This window comes from Daucus carota, chromosome 4, assembly GCF_001625215.2.
Source record: "Daucus carota subsp. sativus chromosome 4, DH1 v3.0, whole genome shotgun sequence".
NCBI lineage: Eukaryota > Viridiplantae > Streptophyta > Magnoliopsida > Apiales > Apiaceae > Daucus > Daucus carota.
Genome location: NC_030384.2, coordinates 43,892,986 through 43,917,416, shown reverse-complemented (window position 1 = coordinate 43,917,416; position 24,431 = coordinate 43,892,986). Strand labels below are relative to the sequence as shown.

General features: G+C 35.8%; 5 protein-coding genes across 6 annotated transcripts; 1 reads left to right on the top strand and 4 right to left on the bottom strand.

Annotated features, from left to right (window-relative positions):
• Nucleotides 1-488: 488 nt before the first annotated feature.
• Nucleotides 489-5,871, bottom strand: LOC108219423 (violaxanthin de-epoxidase, chloroplastic). 2 transcript variants are annotated; one of them, XM_017392872.2, is made up of 6 exons: nt 5,730-5,871; nt 5,077-5,373; nt 4,812-4,978; nt 3,516-3,612; nt 3,032-3,423; nt 489-1,240 (listed from the first exon to the last, which is right to left on the bottom strand). In XM_017392872.2, exons 2-6 carry the CDS (start codon nt 5,356-5,358, stop codon nt 739-741), a joined length of 1,440 nt encoding a protein of 479 aa, XP_017248361.1. In that variant the 5' UTR covers nt 5,359-5,373; nt 5,730-5,871; the 3' UTR covers nt 489-738. The 2 variants fall into 2 exon arrangements, with proteins under 2 accessions (XP_017248361.1, XP_017248362.1); XM_017392873.2 differs by having other exon boundaries at nt 5,659-5,799.
• Nucleotides 5,872-7,209: 1,338 nt separating this feature from the next.
• Nucleotides 7,210-8,543, top strand: LOC108215753 (transcription factor MYBC1). The gene has a single exon (XM_017388315.2). The coding sequence runs from the start codon at nt 7,365-7,367 to the stop codon at nt 8,238-8,240; it is 876 nt and encodes a 291-aa protein (XP_017243804.1). The 5' UTR covers nt 7,210-7,364; the 3' UTR covers nt 8,241-8,543.
• Nucleotides 8,544-12,715: 4,172 nt separating this feature from the next.
• Nucleotides 12,716-16,646, bottom strand: LOC108215949 (uncharacterized). The gene is made up of 4 exons (XM_017388589.2): nt 16,440-16,646; nt 14,467-15,079; nt 13,603-13,888; nt 12,716-13,008 (listed from the first exon to the last, which is right to left on the bottom strand). The coding sequence occupies exons 1-4, from the start codon at nt 16,525-16,527 to the stop codon at nt 12,961-12,963; spliced, it is 1,035 nt and encodes a 344-aa protein (XP_017244078.1). The 5' UTR covers nt 16,528-16,646; the 3' UTR covers nt 12,716-12,960.
• A 2,225-nt stretch (nt 16,647-18,871) lies between these two features.
• On the bottom strand, nt 18,872-21,383 carry LOC108217711 (protein trichome birefringence). Its single transcript, XM_017390592.2, has 5 exons — nt 20,376-21,383; nt 20,082-20,274; nt 19,709-19,902; nt 19,465-19,623; nt 18,872-19,391 (listed from the first exon to the last, which is right to left on the bottom strand). Exons 1-5 carry the CDS (start codon nt 21,236-21,238, stop codon nt 19,037-19,039), a joined length of 1,764 nt encoding a protein of 587 aa, XP_017246081.1. The 5' UTR covers nt 21,239-21,383; the 3' UTR covers nt 18,872-19,036.
• Nucleotides 21,384-22,389: 1,006 nt separating this feature from the next.
• LOC108217716 (choline-phosphate cytidylyltransferase 1) lies at nt 22,390-23,741 on the bottom strand. The gene has a single exon (XM_017390595.2). The coding sequence runs from the start codon at nt 23,565-23,567 to the stop codon at nt 22,629-22,631; it is 939 nt and encodes a 312-aa protein (XP_017246084.1). The 5' UTR covers nt 23,568-23,741; the 3' UTR covers nt 22,390-22,628.
• Nucleotides 23,742-24,431: the final 690 nt, after the last annotated feature.

The window sequence follows — 24,431 nt, the reverse complement described above, 5'->3', positions numbered from 1 at the left end:
TGATATCATGTACAAAATTTTTTATTATTTGAAATCTTTCACCTGAATAAAAAATAGTTTCCCGTGCATCTACGCGGATACTAAAAACACCCTATAATTTATCAGTTGCAAATTTGATTGACAGAACAGCAAATATTTCACAAAAGCTGCCATTTCATTATATTGTTGCCCCAGTAACAGCCTAAGGCTGAAACGGGGTTCTCTCACACCAAAGGCAAACTTGTAACTGTAAAGAAATAATGGTCCCGACCCGACATAGATTTATGTATCGCCTTTAAACAATTGAATGAATCTTTGAAAATTGTGGTTGCTTATTCATGAGACTTCACATTTTGGTGCGGCCTGTATGGTCTATATCCAAACCATACATGATGTGCCAATAGGCCCATAACCAACTATCCCTGTTAGACTAAGACTACCTCCTGCATTGCATGAGACTGTGACCTTCTCATGCTGCATTACAAACTTCTGGTTTGCAGGTGCAATAATTAAGAAGAAAAAATATCAGTAAAATGTATACATCCGTGCTCTGAAAAATATCGAGAGAAAAATATAGGAATATATGTTCAAATGACCTCTTTCCTTTGTGTGTGACCTTAAAAAACGATAGGAGTTGATTCAAAAATGATTTTCAATATATTGTGTGTACTATATGATAACTTCGAATCTATACATTTAAGCTAATACAAATCTGTCTTTGATCGGTTGAGAGAGCCTCTCATATAGCGTAAATATTACTTATCTCAACTTCCTGATAGGTAGTGCATTTTCGAAGAGTTTTTCTACCTCAGCTGCTTCCATTTGTAGGCCACTCAAAATCTCCTCCTCTTCTTTAGTCAGCCCATTGAGTGCGTTTTGTTCATCTTCTAGGAACACTTTGAACCCTTCGGCCAACCTACGGAACAGACTCACTTCTGTGTCCTTCACTTTCTCCACCTCCTGTTCTATCTCCTCAACCTCTTTTATAATCGTCCTTTCCCCTGCTTCTGCTGTCTTCTCCAGTCTATCAATAAGGGGAGGTTCAGGCCCGCATGTATTGTCAGTTCTGATAAAGGTGTTGAAGTCCCTACCCACGCTTTTAGCAGCCCTTTCTAGTTCAGGTACAATACTTTCGGGCAAAACTGCACTTCTTGTGTACACAAATGCGCCACCATATCCATCCCATGCATCATTCTTTCCTCTGTAATATACAAATAGATAGTCTTCTGGTGTACCCTCTAGCTTTGAAGACAAAATATACCTGATAATTTACTGTCATCAGCGCTATAACAGTATATAGTGGTCAGCGTTCAAAATAAATACAAACATTGGAAATGCTGACCATTTAAGACCGGTTAACACTAAATTATTCAGCAAGTTCTTTCGACAAATCATTCTTTTCAGAGAATGCTATGTTACTATGTATCTCCAGTCTTTGACTAACAAATTGAATATAAAGATGACCCTGATTCTGCCATAGAGGAGCTTGACATGTATATGGAAAAAAATCATGATATATGTTCTATATACACCACAACAACTGTGTATCTTATATTCTCTCTAATGTATGAAATATCAGAATGTATATTATGAACTAACCACTACTGACCAAGAAAAAGTATATAAAAGTTTGGTTTCTTGATAAAAGAGGGAAAGGAACATTTTTGCCCATGATAATAGGTAATCCATCCATTCCAAAGATCCCTCAGGTTTGTATACTGTAAACAGAAATTATGTGTATCGGAAGGAGATGGATGCTTTATAATTATTAAACAGTCAAAAACATTAAAAATATATGCTTTTTGATTAAAAAAAGCATTTTCCAAGAATTGTGAATGAACAGGAAGAGATTGTTCTTTGACTAAAAATTGTTTCCTTTGACCTATATTTATGCAACCAAAATAAAACAAATATAAGCCTAATGTTCTTATATAGTGGAATAGACCAGCTAAAAATTAGAATCACTATATCACAGAGCTACTCAGCTACAATCAGGTTGGACTTGTGTTTTCAGTAATCAGACCTGGGTTCAAAATGTTGGACAGTGGACACAACACCTGACATAATTAAGTTGCGAGCATGGGTACGGTGGCATTTTTACATTAATAAACAGGTATATTAAACAGAACTTTGTAGCAGAATTTAAAAATAACACTCGGATAAAACATAAATATCAAGATGAGTTTGCAAAATGGGTGTCCTTATTTCCCTCTCGTCGTCTTCTTCATTTCCTCTCATGTATATCTTTTTGCATCTATTTTATTATTTCCATATCTGGCTGACTGGGTCTTTAAGTTGGTCAAAGTGTCCACATATGAGTCAAAGGACACTCGACACAGAATACGTTCATGACAGAGTGTCCAACACGGAACGACGCCCGGAATTTCTGAACCAAAGTGTTGGAGTGACATAGTTCAGAGCTAGAGTTGGCTGTAAACTCTAACTATAGAAGTGTACATAACTAGATTGTACCTAATTGGTTGGCAAGCCTATACATTCATCAGAAAAAGTTTATACTTTGTACATAAAATACAAACAATCCAACATTTAACGCTTCAATATCCAAACCATCTTCCTAAAGGATCCGGTACCAGGGCTCTCCAGTTTTGCCCTCATACCCGTATTGACCGGACATGACATGAATGTGGGTGTGGGATCTGAGTCAGACTCTTCAAAAGAAAACCGGACACTTTAACCTAAAGCAAGCTAGTTCAAAATGACAACTTGAAAAAATTTAGGTGTCATTTCCTTTATGTTAAGATTAAATGCCGGATCCCTGCACCCCGAATGCAATTTCAAATTTATATACATGACTCCTAATTCTTTTTAAACTGCATACTCAACCACTTGGATTCACATCCGAGTCCGACACCTGTACCCCAATTCCGGGTAACATAGCCCAGAGGTTTTATATCACGAAAATCTGATATAATATACTTGGTACCTATTAATTCAGCTGATACTATCTATCTAAGAGATTGCATTCAGAAATGACTTGTCATGATCAAGCATATATATCTATCACATGCTAAGGAAAAAGCAGCAAAAGTACCAGTCATCTTCGTAATGGAGATACTCATTGTCATGATTGTAGAGGATTCCCGGCTGGGATGGATCTTGTACAAATTTCTGTACAGCTGATCGATTAAAAAAACCACCATCTGGAGTTCCTATGCGCCATGACAAATTTCCTACAAGTTTGTTGCCTTCTGTGTAGAACTCGTGCAATTGGCAATCAAAAGCATCAAATGTTGGATTTAGACCACTAGTAATAAACCACTTCCCAGTGAAATCATTGATGTTGAAGCTTTTTACAAGCACATCAGCTGCCGGGACAGGAAATTCACCCACGTCAGATTTACGTGGCACACATTTCTTTCTCGATACAGCACACTCATTGAACTGATCTACGACACTGTTTTCAAACAGATCCCCACACTTTATCTGCACAGACAAAAGAGATGTATTTTACATATATGAAGAGTAGAATATATCATTTGTTGTCTGTGAGGCAGAGAGATATGTTGGGAAATAACCTGGCATTCGGTCTCATCAGGTCTATTGTTGCATGTTTGGAGACAAGCAACATTGGCTGCACATGATGGGTTTGCAATGCATTTGGCAAGCTCCACCCTGAGAAAATTGAAAAGTTATCATTGGCACGCATGAAGCACATTGAGACATTTTTTTAAGTTGAACATATGTGTGCAAGACATCCCATAAATAAGTTGGTGAAATAGAATGACTTTAAGTTTATTGATGCACACTGCAGACTAGAATAAATGAAACAAATCGATTTATCCTCTTAAACTGTCTCTTTATCAATTGATTTGTTTCTTAAAAAACTAACTTACGGATGGAACATGCGTAGAGAAGTTAGAGGTGAAAATACATTAGAGATGAGAAGGAAGAAAAACTAGAGGATAGTTCTTTATCATAAGATTTGTGCCGAATATGAGGAGAAATGAATGAGTAATCACTCGCTAACTAGAAGAAAGGAGTTTAAGTTTGATATTTTTAACAGGGGACGAAATAGGGGAACGTGACCTAGGTTGTAGCCCCCAGCTAACACCTCAAAATTGATAGATTTTTTTAATAAAAATTTTAGCACTGTATAATGTAGAATTACAAAGAAAATACATTAGCAAATTGTTAAATTTATTTATTCTTTACTTCCTTAGAATCCTGGTTCTGCCAATAAAATAAGCGAAAATTGGATAAATTTCCCCAACAGTATTCTAAATTTATTTATTTCCCACCATGGAATTTTTTTTTTATTAAGTTTAAATTTATTTAAAAATAGCGACACTTCCTCGCCACATACCCCAATTAAAGAACTGATCAGGAAAGCAACATCAGAGTTCCCACCAAAAAGCACAGATAGAAAATTTTTACAGAACAAGATCCTCTTTCTTTTTTTCAATTGGAATTCCTCTAATAACCAAAGGAGCCTCCCAATAATTACTTACAATAACAAGTAAATCTTGAACTATAGACCGTAGATAGCAAGGCCTGTCACTTTAAACTTTAAAAAACTTTAAATAAACTAAATTATTATGCAGACAGAGGATTCAATTAAGCCACGTCAAGAACTCCAGCAATGTAAGATGACATGGCATAAGAAAGTTATTATCATCTAATTTGCATAGGCATGTGTAGAATATAGATCAAATGTTTGTGACACTTTGACCTAGCTAAAGATAAACCATGGAAACTGAATTTTCTATACACAGCCATTAAGCAGAATTCAAAAGATAAATAAATAAAAAATGAAAAGTCTGATCAAGCAAGGCTGCAAGCTCCAGATTTTAAGAAAATCTTAGGTGCAGTACCTGCACTCCTTAAGTAAGCAAGTACAAGTTTTGAGAGCGTCAACAGCATCTGCATTTGGTATTATCACGAATGTACAAGCCAATACAAGAGCTACTGCTGCAAACTGGCTCCACTGCTTCTGAGCAATCAATTTGACCGTTGTTTCCAGGTTGAATGGGTCCTTACTCTACCAATGAAAAGAAGGAAATCAATAGTCTCATCACAATATACGCAAGAAGGCACCTGCACTAGCATGGACGACGAATAATATATCAAAAGAACTACCTTCATAACTGCTTCGATATTACACAAGGAAAAAATCTTTGCCCTTCCATTCGACAAAATATCAGGGAACCTAGAGTCCAACCCGCAATATACCCTAAGATTCCTTATAACCTGCGTAGGTGTGGATCTTTTGCAATTCGACCACAATTTCACCATAACTAAACCACCATTATTAAAATCCGTCCTTCGACCTGCAAACCTTCCATTGGTGGTGAATTGGGTTGTGGAATACAAGCTGTTGCATTCACTGGATATAAAAGTTGAGTGTAGACAAAAGGCCATACTTCAGTGTGAATTCTGCAGCACACAGGTTCAAAAAGGGTCATAATTTATAAAGAACCAAAATGCCTCATTTCTCGAACCTTAAATAAAACTACTCATGCTATCTATAGCTTAAATGACTAATAATATTCTCAAACAACAAACAACAACCATCCAATAGAAACTGAACCCTTATTGACAGTAATGGTGATATTTAGAACTACATATATGATACTCAATTACTCATATCTTCAAGTATATAAAACTGTAAATCAACTCAGCAGAACACATAGAGCAATGAAAGAACATAGCAAAAGAAACCTGAAGAAGCAAAAGAGTGAGTATCATCGATGGCTAAAAGAAAAGGTGGGTAGTTGAGGAAAAATGCAAACCTTGAGGATGAGGAGGGAGAGAAGCATGTCATCAAAATATGGAGGGTGTGATGGGGAAAGGGAGAGAAATGAGATAAGACATTGTGTGATTACAAGATACTGTTAGGTGTCAAACCCCGCCACATATGTAATGAAAATACCCTCGAGTCTTTTACTAAAATATTAACCAAAAATATCCATACACTTTTGTTTGCGCAGAAACATACAGGGGATTTTTGTGCGAGTCTCGATTCAGATCTTCCTTTTTTTTCGATAAGCCAAGATAACATTAAAAAGCCTAACGGCACTTACAGCAAAAGAGAAACACCTAAAATAATAAAGCCAGATTTTTTATTTTTTGAGATGATTCTGGAATTAGTTTAAATTTTATTCAGTTGTGATTACTTACCGTTCCTTAAAATCTGATGATATTTAAAAATTAATAATTTTTTATTTTAAAGATGATAAGTTTTATGATATTTTTTATTGTGTTTTATAATTTTAAAAACCTATACATAGCTATAAGATTTTAAAAAATTGCCCTTAAATCTAAAACTTTTCTGAATTACGCACGACTTCATATCAAATCAAATCAAATTCACGTAAATTCATAAAAATCTCAAACGACTATCATGGAGAGGTTTCAGAAAAATAAGATCGAAATTTCTTAGAAAAGTCAGAATTTTGTAAACTCCGACAAAGAAACTCACAAACTTTGAAAATTATCAGATTTTTAATTATTTTGAATAATCTTAAAAGAACACTATCAGAATTTGAAATATAATTTAATTTTTTTATTGAATATCGGTAAATTTCAACAATAATTTAAGATCATAATTAAATATCTCAATATTCTAATACATATTTTTAAATTCGAAATGAATATACTTAAATTTGACGAATGAAAAAGATTAAAAATCTCAATTAATGATTGCAACTTTTTATTGGTTTTATTATATGGATATTGAATTTTTTTTGGATTTATTCGTGATAAATATTAAAATTTTGAACATTATGCTATTGAAATTAAATTTTAAAATATTTATTAAAATCTCTAAAATTTTATTTAAAATTTTAAAATGTAAATATTATCTAATGATTTCTTATAGATATTTTGATATTAAAGAGAGTGTATTTAGTTTAGATTTTTAAAATGCAAGAAATAAATATTTATTTACATGTACCGGCTGTAAGCCTTGTACTGTAGTCAAGGATTTATTCGGTTGGGCCATGTTAAATATCTCAAAGCCCAAAGATGTACCATTCTTACACCAAGTACCTTATCTGAACTAGATTTCAGGCAGAGAATCGAATAAATGGTGTACGACAAATAAAAGGTTAGACAACCACAAATTCCAGCTCTCGAATTAATCACACTTTACTAATATTAGCATTAAAGTATAAAACTAAATGAGAATCCCACACGAAAAGTAACAAAAAAGAATAATCAACTACCCAAAAAGATTTTTCGTCAATAAAAAAGAAAAAAGGAAGAGTACCCAAAAAGACCAATCAGTCAATCACAAGAAAATAATTTGTGTAGATATAAACAGTATCCACCTCGAACTACCCAGCCCCAAATCTCCTTCTCGTATCTCTTTCCGGAGAGAGATTGAGGGAGAGAGATTTGGACACAATCAAGGAGATTAAGTCGAAATGAGGGAAGTTGAAGAGTGTTCCAACTGGTTGTCCAATTGGGAACAACAACTCCCATCTCCAGATGAGCTTATGCCCTTAAATCAATCCTTAATCACCCCTAATCTCCTTGTTGCCTTTAATCTCACCCCAAATCCAAGCCCAAACACAAATTCCAACGCCCCTTTTTTCTCTAACCCTCAAACCCTCAAGAACCCATCAACGCCTTCGCTTCAAACACCTTCGTCGCACCCTGACTCGGCCACTGATTTCGAGTCGTCCGAGTTGGGTGGGGGTAACTCGGGGGATGAGCCTGCTAGGACCCTTAAGAGGCCTCGTCTCGTGTGGACTCCCCAGCTTCATAAGAGATTTGTGGATGCTGTGGCCCATTTGGGGATCAAGAATGCTGTTCCCAAGACAATTATGCAACTCATGAGTGTTGATGGACTCACTCGCGAAAATGTCGCTAGTCATTTGCAGAAGTATAGGTTGTATTTGAAGAGAATGCAGGGAGGGCATTCTGGTGGGAGTGGGAGTGGTTTGGACTCGGCTACTGATCATTTGTTTGCGAGCTCCCCTGTGCCTGCGCATTTTTTGCACCCGGTTAGGCCTAATTCGGACCAATTCTTGCCTTTTGTGCCTGTTGTTGCGTTGCAGCAGCAGCAGCACCATCATAATCAGATGGCTGTGGTTTCGGGGCAGTATAGGCAAATGGGGCAATTTGAGCATCCCTACAATGTGGCTAGGCAAGCACATCAGCAACAGCAGGTTCATATGATGGGGACACCTGTGCATAAGCTAGTGCCAACTTCTTATATTGAAGACTTGGAATCTGCAACAGCTACAGTCGCCAATGGGAGGAAAGCTCTCACTTTGTTTCCAACCGGGGATGATTGAATTCACAAATGGGGTATATGTATTATATTGTTACCTTCTGTACTTTTAATATATTATCAGTTCAACCCGTGGAACTTATTTCTGTGTTTGCAGTGATTACTCAGAATATGAGTTTAGAACTATTTTGTTGCTGTGGTTGTTTCCGGTACTTGAGAATGCACTTCTTCATTTTTAATTATGTTTGTGGGGGGGAAGGTTTGAGCCGTTGGTGTATACTATGTTATTCAATATCATGAGCCTCTACATGTAAATTATTACAGCAATAATGTTGGTGAATTAATGGGAATGCAGATTTCTCTGGTATTTGTTCTATTATATGGTAGCATTTTATATCTTTTTGGTGAATCATCGGGCCAGACTACCAACACCGGCTGCCAATTTCTTCCACCACGCCCCCCCCCCCCCCCCCAACAACAACAACAAGAAGAAGAAGAAAAAATTATTTTGAGAATGAATCTGAATATCTTGTTAACTTTCGTGGTGTAGGGTAAGATTCTTCATTATAGTACAGTTGCCACACAGCCATGATATATTCCTTCAGAAACAAATCTCTCTTGTGGGAGCTTATTTTTTTTCTTTGCGTCAATTACTTAAACTCTTGCTCGTTATTTCTTCTATGCCTCTTTACCGAGAAAGAGCGGACTCTTTAAAAATGGGTTCGTATGCGTGCCCGACTTGGCTGAGTGCGTATCCGACATATTATGTGGCATATGTGATGATTGTATATGCAAATGGGGCATACTTATTACTATATTGTTACCTTCTGTATATCAGTTCAGCCTATGGAACTTATTTTTGTGTTTGCAGTGATTGCTCGGAATATGAGTTTAGAATTATTTTATTGATTTCTAATTAAGTTTGTTTTGTTTTTGTTTTTTTTTTTGTGTGTGTGTGTCTGTGTGTGTGTGTGGGGGGGGGGGGGGGGTGGGGGGAATATTGAGCTGTTGGTGTATACGTTATGCAATATCATGAGCCTCTGCATGTGTATATTAGTCTTGTTCTTTTTCGTACAATTTTAGATCTTTTTCGTGAACAATCGCGCCTGACTAGCAACATTGATGCCCAATTTCTTCGACCACTTTTTTTGAGAGCTAATATTAGTATTTTGTTAACTTTCGTGTTGTAGGCTAGAATTCTTCATTATAATACAGTTGCCGGTGAAAGAGATCTCTCATGTAGGAGCTTAACTCTTTCTTTGCATCGAATACAAAGAACTCCTGCTTGTTTATTTCTTCTATTGTCTCTTTACCTAGGAAACACGGACTCCTCAAAATGGGTGCCTGTGTCCAACTCGGCCGAGTATGTGTCCGACTCACCATGTGGCGTGTCGACACGCATATGACAATGGACTCGCCTTTGACACGGGGGCGACACGGCCATGGACTCAGCCCACCTTAAAGAAAGACCTAATGACATGCTTTATACCTAATTTCACAGCCTCCTTAACATATATTTTCTCTTAATCTAATTTCACGACCTCTTTCTCATATCTTTTCTCTCATCTGCTTCTGTACACACCCATATATTTTACATATACATACACCCTGGCTATGCTTTTCCATATCCCAGGTCTGTGCTTTTCATACATATATACATACATACATATTATTATTATTATTATTTTGCTGAGGCTCTTTATTCAGGACTGTTTGATAATTGGTGAATCCCCGTGTCCCCCATGTAGCCGTATTTGAGTCATGCTTCCTAGCTCTATACAATTCTAATAAGCAGGAGCAGCTCATATTCTTCTATTAAACACAATGTTCTTTCAATGTGTTTAAATTCAGTTGGCTTCAGTAATTTTTTGTTCCCAATAATAATCTATTATGTTTCACCACCAAAGCCCTGCTTGGTGAAGCAGAGCTACTCCATATTAATCTGATCATTGTATCAACCTAGGCCATTACTTGACTGAGCTTAATTTGCCGGTATCTAGACCACTGATACCGCAACTTCTATTTTATTCCTTCTCCATGTCAGTACTTAAAAAAAGAAACTCTTTAAGTGCACCATAGAAGTCACTATGGATCTTCTGTATTTCTATGGTTCCAGTAGATATGTATATTCCACATTTCCTTTATGTATCATACTTCTTTATACCACCTATTATTGATCTCTTATTAGCCAGATTACAGTATTATTTGCTTTCTGTTGTACCTATGTAGCGCTTATATAATGCTTGAGAAGTCCCAGGTCTCACATATGTGAACACGATTCTGGAGTGCATCCTATTCTAAATAGTAGGAGGCTCTCTTGTAAATTAGCCTTTCAGATGCGCTACTCAGCTGGGGCATGATGAGCATTGGGCAAAGATTTATGGTCAACATTTAGTTGGTTATTGATGTTGAAGGTTCATGTAAAAGAACACCTTTTCAGCATTTCTCTCATTGTTTATACGTGTGTCGGAAAGGCGATGCTGAGACTGATTCTCATTAACCTATGAATTGTGCTTTTGATTAAAAATTGTTATCAAGATTATTTTTAAAATCTTAGCATGTCTTGCATCTTGTGCTGATTTATCGGATGTGTCAGTGACAGGGTAGTATATGTCTTCTTAGTTTGCAAACCTCTCCGGGTATGGTAATTCTTTGTGCAATTTGGTTGGAAGGAATTGTCGAACTTTCAATGATGCCTGTCAACAGAGTTTGTGCTAGAGCAAAGTTTGGATGGCTTATTAAGTGTAGGGTTTATCTTTGTCAAATGTGTAGGAAGTGTGTCTAGTTTTTGTTTGGTCCCTCCGCATTTTGTGAGGGCTTTCACAAATCTTAATAAGGCACACAAGAATATCAGTTGAGCTTTCACGAAAAAACAAAACTAGTTAGGCATCTACAGCAACATACTACAGGTGAGATTTATATGATCCACTTCGCCTCTCTGCTAATCCCTCATTGTTTCATCTATATTCTTATTCCTCATGCATCTGGGACAGTATCAATGTCGTTGCTCATGATTTTACCTTCCATTTGGATTTGGTATGAAAATGAGATGTCAGCATGCACATAACCCAAAAAATTTATATTTGATTCGATTATATGTCACTGGAATTCAAGCACAAAGCTTTAGAATTTGAACTTTTTTAATGAAACTCAATTTTTTAAAAATACATTATTTGAAATGAATTTTGCAGCACAACCAGGTGGAATTCAACGTTTACATGCTTTTAATTTATTAACTTTTTATCTTCCTAAGAAATTTGTGTAGATTAGTAACATAATTTTAGCGAGAATGAATTTATTTTATGGTGTAAAGCCGACTACTAAATCTTACACATAGTTTATTCATTATGTAACTGTAAGGGTAAGCAAACAACCGGTTCGGTTAAATTAACAAACAAAAATAACCAAAAACCAAAATCCAGACTTTCTTTGTATATTTCTAAAGCTATTTAACATTATAAATCAAATCAAACAGCAAATATTCGGTAATTTTAGTTCAATTTTAGTTCAGTTCAATGTTTAACAAAACTATACTTGACATCGTTTATCTGATGAGTTTCGGAAAAAATTGTTCCCATGGACCAATCGATGCAAAGGGATCAATATAACCACAATATGGAACCATTTGAAGGATTCATGTATAATCATGGAACTAAACCGAGATTCCATGAACAGATTATTCAATCAAAGTGAAGCTGAAAGCTTAAGTTTCATTTGAACCTAACTCGGAAAGAAAAAGCATAAATATATATATGATTATATTGTACACATAAGCGAAAGTTAAACTACAAGCCAAATAACTATCAAAAGAACAAGAACTATATAGGAAAATATGGGTTTAATAAAATTAATCATCTAAAGAAGTTAAAGTTACAAGATCAATAAAGCTTGGAAGAACTAACAAAAAACTCAGCTGAGGGATAGATCATAGAAGTAAGAGAGCAGCCAATTAAACTTGGAAAAAAAACCCAACAGAGTTAAAAGTGTAACAGATGAAGAAAAATTTTGGGTAGAGGATGCCAGAGGAAATAAAATTAGGGTTATCACAAGTAAACTTAGGAAGATGTATCAGGATAAATTATAAGTGATAAGTATTTAAGTAACTGAGGTACTGTTTGGGGTTGCTGTTGCAGACAGCAACAGCAGCTTTTTGCTGAAAAGCAGGTGAAAAACTGTTTGGTAAATCGAAAAGCAGTTTTTCCGAACAGCAGCTTTTAGCTGAAAAGCTGCTGTTAGTAAAAGTAGGTCCTCCTATGCTTTTGGAAAAAGCTGCTTTTCAGCTTTTGCAGAATGCAGTTATAGATTTCATTATAAAATCTCACCAAAAACATTATTTTTTTTATATTATAACTCAAAATAAGTAAATATCAAAAAATTACCAAACAGTTATCTGATTTCTACCACAGCACTTATTTTACCAGCACTTTTTCTGACAGCACAGCAATTTTTAACAGCACTCCCAAACAGACCCTGAAGTTCACAACAGGTACTATATATGCTAAAACTTCGAACTTGCCTTATTCTAAAGAAAACAAAACATGAAAAAAATGAACCGCAAATGATCTATCAGTATAGGTAATTAGACAAAATAGAGAAGTAACAAGTACTACTCTTAAGAAAACAATAATATTTGAAATGTCACTAATAATGTTGGAAAAGAACAAAAAGTAAACCAACAAAACATATAATGTGACTGATAATCCTCTTCTCCGGTGTTCAAAAAGAGAAAAGCTAAATGAAAGAATATAATATTGACAGCATTGAAGGGCAACCTTCAATTGTATTCAGTAGTTGGTGTAATCAAAACATAGGGGCTGCTGATAGATAGGTGCCTGCACCAAAAAAATACATTAATTCATTAACAGTAACAAACACCTAATGAACCATATCCAACACAGCGTGAGCAAGGAAAACCAAGAAAAGCCTGACATATGATTGTTGAAGCCTCAAAGCATATAGAAAGAAGTGCCAATAACTAAAAATTACAACTTTAACAATCCGGATCATTTTGCACAATAAAGCATACTTGCTAAAATTAGTAAGTTTATAATGCATCAAATGGTATAACATGTACACATGTTTTACTTATTATAATAAATGGATGCAGAGGCAGAGAATGCGTCAAACATATAAAGTTCAAGTTTACATTTGAAGGTGATTAAAATGCTTGACAACAAATTTAAAAAATATACAGAAATAGTCTAGCTAATATCTGTATAGTAACTCTCATATATCAACCCTTTTGGATAAAATTCTTATACATATCACTTTAGTCGATGCTAACAAATCAATACTAAAGTACCACATGAATCTCAACAACTCAAAAAAGATTTCAATTTATCTATACTTTCTCGGGAATTACTCAGTGGTTTAGCCGTAAACCAGTTGTGAAGTAATATATGTTAATTGATAAAGGAAAAAACTACCTGCAAGACAGCATTCCTGAGCTGATCATACGATTGTGGATACATCATAGCCGGAGAAGGCACCTGCACATAAACAGCATCCATTGATGACTGATATGGTCTGCTAGCATAATAAGGGATCTGGACAAAGCTACTGTAACAGTAACTGGGCGAAGCTTGAGTGTCTGGCATATGTCCGAACTGTGGCAGAGCTGTATCATAATGTAGATATGGTGGAGACTGAAAATTCTGCATATGCATTTGTGTCGAGCCAAAGTTTTGACTATCAGGAAGATTCCTGTTATATCTGCATAAACAAACAGATTCAAAGCTGTTGATCAATTTGCACATTTTTCCAGTACAGATTGAATACAAAAAACCACCAACTCCACTTTTACTGGTATTATTATTTACAACCAAAAACTTTTAGCATCAAACCAAATGTGCTCAACCTTCTTGGCAATGTTTTTCTATAAGAAGACAAATATTATTGAACATTCTATATACACAAGAACTACATACTTAAGTTAATGTACTTGTATTATATTTGAAACCTTCATGTGAGCTCCCCCCACTAGGAGCACTTATATAGCTACACAGAGTGATACACACACAAGTCTAACATTATTGTTCCAAGTAGAAAGCTTAAGTAGAAGGACACATGAATGGTATTTTAGGGAATTATGTTAATGCTAGACAGAGACATGGTGAAATGTGTTTGAGGGAAACAGAAGACAACTGGGAATGACTATTGGCAAAATCAGAAGCATTTCCTTCGGGGGATCAAAAAGATAGACCTACAAACAGATTCTGCATGACCATAAAGATTTGAAATCAAGAATTCAATTAATATCCTATCACTGAAGAAATTACTGTAATGTGTACCTCTGGTAGCTGCGATCATAATCTGGATCTATGAGATCCTTCTCCCTGTCCCTGAGAATGGCTACTCGGGATGATGTACCACCTTCCCTATTAGTTACATTCCGCTCCATATCCATGACATCATTCCTTGAACCTTCATTTTCTATCCCAGTAGAGTAGACATTATTCTGATGCTTCAGAGATACAGATTCAGGGGAGCTAGAAGAACCACTGAATATACGAGCTCGTGCTCTGTCATACTCCTCCTTTCTCACCTCCACGGATTTAATGGAATTATGCTTTCTCAACCCACCAATATTGTCACTTGAGGAGGCACTTGTGGGCCTTGATTGTATGACAATTTTTTTCTGCGCAGTGCTGTCATTTTCAGACTGTTTGATAGGTACATCTGACAAACAAACACGAGGATATATGCTTTCGGCTGTTTTCTTGACCACTATTCGCATTCCCTGGCCATCCAAGAAGTTATCCTGAACCATGGTGAGCAGACCATAGTGCTGAGCGACACGATGTGCAGCAAGACGAAGATAAGAAGTCGGGAAATGTTGGAATTCAAACTCTAGTTGATCAGAATTCCGCAAAAACTTCTGAATATCGAGCTCCATTCGCAGAACTATAAAATCAATCACACAGTCAATATATCTACAGACATTAAAAGGCTGTAAAATAATAGATAATTAGCTCCTCTCAATAACACATCAATCAAAACAATAAGCTCCAAACAGCACAAACGCAACATGCACGTCAAATGATGGTTGACATTACAAGGCCTTTACAATGGAAACAATCAAGTGAAAATCAACATGCAATGATACATTAAAACTGTTATAAATCCATGTTGGTCTAGATAATGATTCTAATTTTAGTTGTATGGGCAACTATGTTTATTTCAAGAACCAAATTTTAACAATAGTAAACATGCAATGAGCAACTAAGTTATGTCCGCCAATAAGTGTGCTCTCGGACAAAAGACTTGAATATATGGGGATAATAAGCTCTCCCAACTCCATCTGTGCAGTTTCATTGGGAAAATCTTAATTCAAAACAAAGCATGCTAATTCCAGGTACAGTGTCCTCACAAAAGATAATTAACCACAGCAACTATAATACAAGGATATATAATCTTTACATCTTGCACCATATCTAGTGCCACCCATATTATACATCCTATAACACTAAGATATGCGAGTGACAACTGACACCAAAATAAATTCACATATTTTCAAAAGTTAAATATCACATAATCAACAAGCTTTAAGAAAAACCCAAGCACATATATCAATGTATTAATTCACATATTTCCAAAAATTAAATAACAAATAATCAACAAGTTTTAAGGAAAACGCAACAACATGTATCAATGTACACATGGTACGCTACTGATTTTAGCTCAGTGTAAAAGAAATACTGTAATAAAGTGAAGCAGCCAAGCAGCAGCACCAAACATTTAAGCTCAGACACCTTCCCATCAACATTATATCATAATCGATCACACTAATGGGTTGTTTAAAAAAGAAGCAAGTGAGCAGAAGCACACCATCTAATGTAATGTAACACAAAGAATTGAACCCGCTACATAATGAATGGCAAAAAAAATAAATGAGGGATTGTTTATTGTTATCCTAAGTTCAATTACATTATCTCAAAAACCTAAAAAAGAATAATAGTAACGAAATTTTTCAACAGCTTAACCGTCAAGGATATAGTCTCCAGCAACCACCAGATCAAACAGTAAAAAGCAATCAAGAACAATGTCCCTAATTACATGAGAGAGAGAGAGAGAGAGGGGAAGAGAGGGGGGGGGGGGGGGTGTTTAAAAAGCGATCAAGAACAATGTCCCTAATCACATGAGAGAGAGAGGGGGGAGAGGGAGAGAGGGAGAGAGAGAGACTCAGTGAGAGAGAGAGAGAGACTCAGAGAGAGGGGGGGGGGGGGGGGTAAAAGATAAAAGAGGAGACAGAAAGGGCACTAACTAGTAAGACGATGGCGAGGGTTTTGAAGAGCTTCAAGCAAGAAAGGGTCCACATGTGCATCCACGCTGCCTGAGTTTGTAGACTCCATTGTCTGGTACACACGAGGCGAGCAAGAAGGTTTAAGAGACGAGGGGAAGGAATAAACCCCCTCCCTCCTCCTTATCTCTTCCCACGCTAAACCTTACGCCCCTTTCTCATTCCTATTTATACCCCCTGTTTCTTTATTTTCTTTCCAGGGCCGATAATATCGTCCAATACGATTCAAACCGGAAACGCTCACGAGATTACAAATTAGGCCCCCACTTGGACAGGACCGTTTAAGATAATTTAGGATACAGCTCATTAACAAAAACCCATTACAAAAGACCAAATGCAAGGGCCTCTAAGATCTTGGGCTACTTGCTATCGGCCCAATTCTAAACACTTCACTGGAACACCACTGGTATAATCTGCTGATCCAGCTGTTTATTCTTATAAAATAGCTTGGTGGTTTTCAGGGAAATAATAATTATAAAAATTATAGTAAGGCATGTAATATTACGTGTATCAGTGTATCGTTAAATGCACAAAACTTTCTAAATATTGAATATATTTTGTCGTCTTCTTTTGCATGTTTTTTCTATTAAATTTACGTATTTTAAAAAAATTGTTAGTTAGGCAATAAATTGTTTATTCTGAATTAAATTGTGTTGTGTGTATTTACACTCTAAAAATATTTTTCAAAAAACAGAAAGAAACAAGTATTTTTCGAAATAAATTTTCTTTTATAAAAGAAACACGTAAAATGGGACCAACTAAGGATTATGCTTAGCTCCTTGTATACTGATTCATATTAACAAACTGACGATATTAAACTTTGATTTAGTTTAAAACAGCTCAAGTCAATTGGTAGCAGACGAGGTATCCTCAATTCTATCTAGTAGTCTAATAAAAGTCGCGTTACTAAAGAAAGAAGAGGAAATCACGAGTGAAGATCCTAAACAACCGGCCGAAGGTGAGTGACATGAAGGCACGTCTGGGCATCTGGACGGCAAAAGAGGATAATCAACATGCTTCCTTGTAAAAGGAGGATCAGAAAGCGTCATTAGTAGCCAGAACACACAGACACAAAGCGAGGACTTAGGAGTATTACAATATCCATGTTTATATACATCTGCCATGTGTCCAAATTCTGTTCTGCACGTTTATTGAATTTATGTAGTCAACATAAACTATGAAAGTGAGCGGGGGAATATGCCCGTACGTACGTCGGTTTGGTGTTTGTATACTCCATGACATTTCTCTTTTTGCTCAATAGGTCAACTTCATGACATTTCTCTTTTTGCTTAATCAAGTAATTTAAAGTCAAGCCAAATTTCGATGAATAAATGTACCCCAAATCATTCCTATTGAAATCTTGCCCATATTTTAGCACAGAAGCATAACAATTTTTAATACCCCATCCGTTTTAAATTACATGTTCACTTTCAAAATATCACATAGTTTAAAAAAAATGGATTTTGAGAGAAAAAAAGATGTATTAAGTCATTAATTGAACCTAATATGTGGTATATGGTTGATTTTGGAAATATAAATTTGCATTGAATGTTTAAGTGGACAATTTGAAACAATTTTTTTTTCCTAAAGTGGACATATATTTTGAAACGGAGGGAGTATTGATTTTGGAATATATATATATATTATATAGGGTTTGAACTTTGATGAGCTTAAAATTATCTTTTGATAATTATTTAAATTTTGATACATATTTTAATATAAAATAAATGTCATGTTTACAAATGGAGGGGGCTGCATTCTATTATTAGGAGAACACCATCGAACTTTCATATACAATCTGCGTTCGATTTTGAATAAATTCCCTAAAATCGATTTTTAATTCCTTTTCTGTGTATGTGAGTATATCATTTCAGATATTGGATTATAAATAAAATAATTTAAGTTCCCATTTAAATGCTATTAAAATTTCAAAGTAAATTATAACACTTTTATAATATCTTCGATATAAAAAAAAGGTTATGTAATTCATGATAAAGTTTACATACCGTGTGTTATTGAATATTTGTTTTTTTTTTAAAACATATTATAAGGTCTGTGGACATATAGTTTAAAATTTTCAATCTTCAATTTATAATTCTTTTGTAAGTATTTTTTTAATTGTGTGAATAAAACTTTTTAAAGTTCCAGCCAAAAAGTTAAAATGACGGACACAAAGAACCAAAGCTAATAATAACATGGAACCAAATTGTCTCTATTTTCTTAAAACAGTAACAAGAGGATGAATTGAACTCTTGTAAGAAGATGCAGATCATCTGAATTTCAGAGACATGAAAACGGTATTGTTGGAATCATGTAATTACAAATTTTTCTACACAAAACAGACTCAATAACACAGATAATTCTATATTGCAGGCTGTGCAGAGTTGATGTGTGAGTATATAATAGTACAATATATTTTATCATAACATTCAAAGCAATATACCTATGATTTATACAAATATTGAAGCTTTTTTTTTTTTTTGACAAAATATATATTGAAGCTTTTGATCGACTAAAATTGGTAAAAATAACTGTTTGCCTAATGCCTCACAACTATGAGCTCATCGTTTTATTTTCTGTTGTTGCTTCTCATGCTGTTTAACTAACAATTCTGCGTACAGAAGCTCATTCCAAGCATCCGGCACGCCAGGGAGGCACCAGTGACTGCAGTCCTGGAATTTTAACGGCGATTGACTCTCCTCTTCTGACAATTTTTGCTTTCTGTATACCGAGGGATGAGCATCTTTCCGATAATCTGTCAGTCTTGTAATATTCAAAAAAGATACTTTAGTTTTCATATTTCTCAGTACTTTCTCCAGAACTCTCATCTTGGGCGGGTATGCATCTAGATATGTCTCATTCTTAATCGGCTCAGTTTCATGGTCACATTGTCCACCTGAATTCCACTGGCCTCCACTGAAAACATGATGCAATTTGTTAAAAAGGTGAAACCATAAATATGATTAAAATGAAAAAAATAAACTCTTGCCTGAAATGTGAGGCTGAATATCCCCTGAAGAATACCAGAGTCTTTAAAGGATTAACATTGGCATCTACCCATCTTGCCCATGTTGTTACAGCTTTTCTAAAGGCCTCGATAACATTTAGTTCATGATAAATGTGAGTCCCTTCTTGATAATAGTCTCTCCTGCAACATTCAAGAACTTGTTTAGTTTTAACAATTTTCAGCTAAGAAGAATATGGTATACCAGAATACTTAAAATTAAATTTACCCTTCAGAAGTCTTTGGATGAGTCCACCAATGTCCAGTATTAAAAATTAAAATATCTGCACTTTTGTAGTTATCAGCAGAAGTTCCAATTTTGTCGAGTCTCAGTGTTTCCTTGTTTGATCCATTTTTCTCTGGCTCCTCCCATTCTTGAACTAGGAATGGAGATACGAAGAACTCCACAGTACAATTATAATCCTGACAAGATTAATAAAATTGAACACCGACAATACCTTTGAGCACAAATTATGGCGAAATGAATTTATTGATAAATAATAAGCTCATATACTAATCAGTAATTATATATTCACGCATACGAACACCATGTGACAGATGATTCTATTTTATCATGAAGAGTGGATTTTAAGAAAACAGACCTTAAAGATAAAAGAATAAAATGCGGCTGATCGAAAATGGTGTTGGCCGGATGCTTCGTAAACTTTGCTTTGATCCTTGACAGAGTTTCTCAGAATGCAAATTAAAGACTCCCACATGTTCCTATTCAGAGAATCTCCGACAAAGACCAATCTCTTGCCTCTCAGCAATTCTAACATATGACCCCCATCCAATCTGTAAGCAAGCAAAACAACTCAATAACTTATAATATAAAAAGCGCAATTGATGGATCAATTACAAAACAAGTAAACACTGAAAATATACGGATAACTGACCTTGGTAAGGTGCAATGCTGTGGCTTCCATTTCATCTGCTGAAAGCCTTTATCAGGTCTACCATTACGAAAACAATTGAATTGTTCATCAATAAGTGAACAAGAACCAGGTTTGTACAACGGATATGAATCATCTCTCACCCACTCCCCGTGAAACAGATCACAATTCATTAATTTTCCCACCAACTTCTCTCTTTCCACATTTACAGGCACATGAGAACTTGAATCCTTCTCTTCTTTCTTGGGCAAGGAAGTATTTGCATTTGTAACCAAACCAGTGTCTGCAATTCTCTTATCTCCATTCCCACTAAGATTTTGTACCGAAGAATTGGGCACAGAATTTACAGTCTGATTCACCACCACCGGAGGACTTGGAGCCAGAACAGCAGTCTGATTTGTCTTCAAGACTTCAACTTTATTCCCCAAGTCATGATCTTGAGTCTGATTAATAACCACCTGAGACTTGGGAGTTTCAATTCTGGTCTTATTTGAACTAAAGTTTCCAACTTTATCAAGGCCCAAGTCTTTATTTTGAGTCTGGTTTCTGTTGTAGGATGCATTGGCATTTGGCAGTGTAGAGTTTGGAAAAAAGTAAGAAAAAACAGGAGACAGCTTAGACGATAAATTAAAAGAAGAAGAAAAAGATGAAGAGTTAGTTGTTGAGATAGTATTGATGGTGCTGTAGATATTTGAAACCCAAGGTGTAGAAGATTGAGGAGAAGGATTAAAGGCCAAGAAAACAGTGAAGACGACGAAACCAAACATGAAACCATAGATAAAGGTGATAATGCGTTTCTTTCTTTGGTAAGATAAGAGGGATTTTATGTCTGTGATTATAGGTGGATGCTTTGTTGAATCTGCCATAGGAGAGAGATGCAACTAGGGTCTCTGCAGATTTATTTTGTTTTAGCACTGACTTGAAGTAATATGTACAGGGATATACATGGATGGAACTACTTTATATATAATGAGAGAGAGAGGGAGAGAGATGTAATAGGTGGTTGGAACTTGGAAGAAGTCTTTTAAAAGGAAGAGACTAGAGAGAAGCGGTGGGTGATTAGCTTTTACTGAGTGAAAAACAGAAGAAGATGTTTGTCATATGGAATGTCGTGTGATCATATACTACCTTTCAACTTGCAAACTAATACAATACAAATGGAGTCACAATATATAGTAACATCAGCTTATATCCTGATACTGAAGTGCTAAAATCATATGACAGACATTGAGGAAAAGGAAAAGTGCCTGCCTCTCAACAATTTTCCTTATCAAAATCATGGCTTAATGGTTATGATGAGTTTAGTTATTATTTTCCTTGTCCCTTCACTTTTTCTTTAGTTTTATCTTTTCATTCTGGGCAAGTAGACATTATTGACTAGTTAGTCAAAATTTGTAATATACAAGTTTATACCTACATTAGATACCCAAAATAAATATTAGATGACAGTGGATAAAGCTGAAAATAAATATATACATGTTACTTTTGAGTTTGGACAAAACAGACATGCAAGCTTGTAAGTGCCAAGACCCAAAATCTTCTGATCCCTCTGGGACAATGATAAACAAAACATACTAACATAGTACTAACTTAAAATTTGAAACCTTGCCATGTTTAATCATAACACAAAATTCAATCAATACAAGCTGGTTCACCAATCTCAGGACAACCACATTCTTATCAGATATAAACAATATATGATTATTTTCAAATTTTTTCTCCACGAGGTCTCCCTCTTTTTCCTCTTTACAGGCATGTGGTCTCAAATATATTTCTGATCAACGTGAGTTGAGTTGATTGAAGTTCTGATACATAATAGAGATCCAACAAATGTATATATAAATTGGTTGAGAATTGAGATCCACCAGAATGCATATGCAAATTGGTTGCTGGAGATGGCACCACTGGAAGTCTGAAAACTACACAAGAACACAGCTGATTATAGTTTTCCGGCAGCTGCATCACATAAGTAAATTGCAATTGGCAAAAGCTAGACAAGACTCAAGAGAGAACCTAATTGATAAAAATGAAATTCTCTATACCTCAATAATATGCAAGCCACAACTTAACTCACTTCTTTTTCCTAACAAGTCTCTAATTTCATTGATCCACTTCATATGAAGAACAAAAGAAAGCTAGATTTCACAATATCTAAAGTTAAATTAAAATTAATCAAATCCACAAACCAAACCAAATGTCATCCCTCAAACAAGAAACAGAGGGCAAAAAAATCACATCAATCAAATTTTACACCAACTATTTCTTGGCAACTTCTTCTTCTTGTTCTCCTTCATCATAATACACCTCCTCCTCATCGCCATCTTCATCATCATAATACTCTTCATTTTCCTCCTCATTCCCATTCTCACTCAATCCCTCCCCCTGCTGCCCCATCAGCCTCTCCTGAATCCGATCCCGAATCGCGGTCCCCATCTTATGACACCCCTCCTCAAAAATCTCCAGGAACCCCGCCACCCACCTATCCGCATTCTCCACCCACTCATTCCTATGCATCTCCGCCGTCTTGGCCACCGTTTTGACTTTCTCCCCCACTCTCTCCTGCTGCTCCTTGACTTTCTCTTGTATCTTCTGCAAACTCATATTCACCCTCAATCTCTTCTCCTTGACATAACTAACCCCAAGATCCTTCCGAGAATACCCCCGATCCAGATTCCGAATCACATACTGATTATAATCCTTCACAATCCTCATTATAATATCCGACGTGGAAATCCCATCCGTCCTCTGCGTCTCCTTGAACTTCCCTATCGATTTCACGAAATCGTACACGTCATTAGCCGCCCCGCTCGCGTCAGCATACGGGAGCGAATCATGCGCAACGTAATCAATCCGATGCTTATCGAGAAACTCCTCGGAGAGGACCCACGGAGCGTCGGGGACCACTTCGTCCACCCATTTGCAATGACGCAGAGACTCGTAGCGCTCTGACTCGGTCATCACCGTCTTGCCTTTGAATTTGTGCGTGATCTCGTCGTTGCAGCACCCCACGATCAAGTGAGTGTTGGGAAACGATTTCTTGGCCTGTTCGAGCGACCTTGCATGGCCGAAATGGAAGAGATCGTAGATCCCGTCGGCGTAGACGCGGACCGGGCGGTCCGTCGGCGGAGGATTGGGCGGAGGATAGCCGTTGGGTTGAGTTTTCGAGGGCTCCATTGCCACAACTTGCTCTCCCATCGTTTATCTCAATAACCATATCATTCCTCTGTTATTATGTGCGCCTTTTATATACGTGATATTACAGCAACAATGTGAAAATATTTAAGATGTGTTTCATAAATTTCTATTATTTAATGTAACATGGATTCTTATAGAGTGCTTTGAGGATGTTTTTGATTGGTTCACGGGGCTTTTGGATTCGGTGTGAGAATCCGATCCGATCTATAGTAGTCTGCTTTGTTGCTAAATCGAATTTCCTTTCCTGGCGAAAAAAATAGTCGTTTGGTTGGCCGAATTGTGAAATGAATGGTGGAATGAGAGGTGGGCATGAGATACATGGAAATTAATTTCATTTCAGATTTTTTGTTGCTGGCTAAATATTTAAATATTAATATTTAATAGAAGAATAATCATTGATATAAAAGTGTATAATAAAAACAATTTTATAAATATTTTTAACTAATATAAATTAATAGCTTAACTTTTTTCAAAATTCAATATATTGATTTCAACGCTCAACCAAAACACATAATAAAAGGTGTCATACCACCAAAACACATACTACCTCCGTCCCATTTTATGTGAACGGGTTTGACTTTCACGGAGATTAAGAAAAAAATAGTAAATGTAGTTGAAAAGTGGTTAAAGTGATGGGACCCATCAATATTTAATAATAGATTTGAGATAGTGGGTAAAAGTAGTGGGTGTATGGAAATAATAGGAGAGAAAAACTCAGATTGTATTGCTTAAAATGTATGTACAGAAACAGTATTTACAAGCATTAAAAGTTGGCCACTACTTGCAGCATAACAGGCTATATATAGACATCAAGTCTAACTGAATTTCCCGCTCAAATATTTCTCTAAGAGTTGACTGAAATGT

Coding starts and splice junctions, on each gene's coding strand:
- LOC108219423 (XM_017392872.2), bottom strand. CDS start 5,358: ATGGCCTTTTGTCTACACTCAACTTTTATATCCAGTGAATGCAACAGC. Junction 3,424..3,515: donor CTGATGAGACCGAATGCCAG/GTTATTTCCCAA, acceptor TTGTCTGTGCAG/ATAAAGTGTGGGGATCTGTT. Junction 1,241..3,031: donor CTCCATTACGAAGATGACTG/GTACTTTTGCTG, acceptor GTAAATTATCAG/GTATATTTTGTCTTCAAAGC.
- LOC108215753 (XM_017388315.2), top strand. CDS start 7,365: ATGAGGGAAGTTGAAGAGTGTTCCAACTGGTTGTCCAATTGGGAACAA.
- LOC108215949 (XM_017388589.2), bottom strand. CDS start 16,527: ATGGAGTCTACAAACTCAGGCAGCGTGGATGCACATGTGGACCCTTTC. Junction 13,889..14,466: donor TATGATCGCAGCTACCAGAG/GTACACATTACA, acceptor TTGTTTATGCAG/ATATAACAGGAATCTTCCTG. Junction 13,009..13,602: donor TCAGGAATGCTGTCTTGCAG/GTAGTTTTTTCC, acceptor TTTTTGGTGCAG/GCACCTATCTATCAGCAGCC.
- LOC108217711 (XM_017390592.2), bottom strand. CDS start 21,238: ATGGCAGATTCAACAAAGCATCCACCTATAATCACAGACATAAAATCC. Junction 20,275..20,375: donor CAGCATTGCACCTTACCAAG/GTCAGTTATCCG, acceptor GCTTGCTTACAG/ATTGGATGGGGGTCATATGT. Junction 19,392..19,464: donor TATTCAGCCTCACATTTCAG/GCAAGAGTTTAT, acceptor TCATGTTTTCAG/TGGAGGCCAGTGGAATTCAG.
- LOC108217716 (XM_017390595.2), bottom strand. CDS start 23,567: ATGGGAGAGCAAGTTGTGGCAATGGAGCCCTCGAAAACTCAACCCAAC.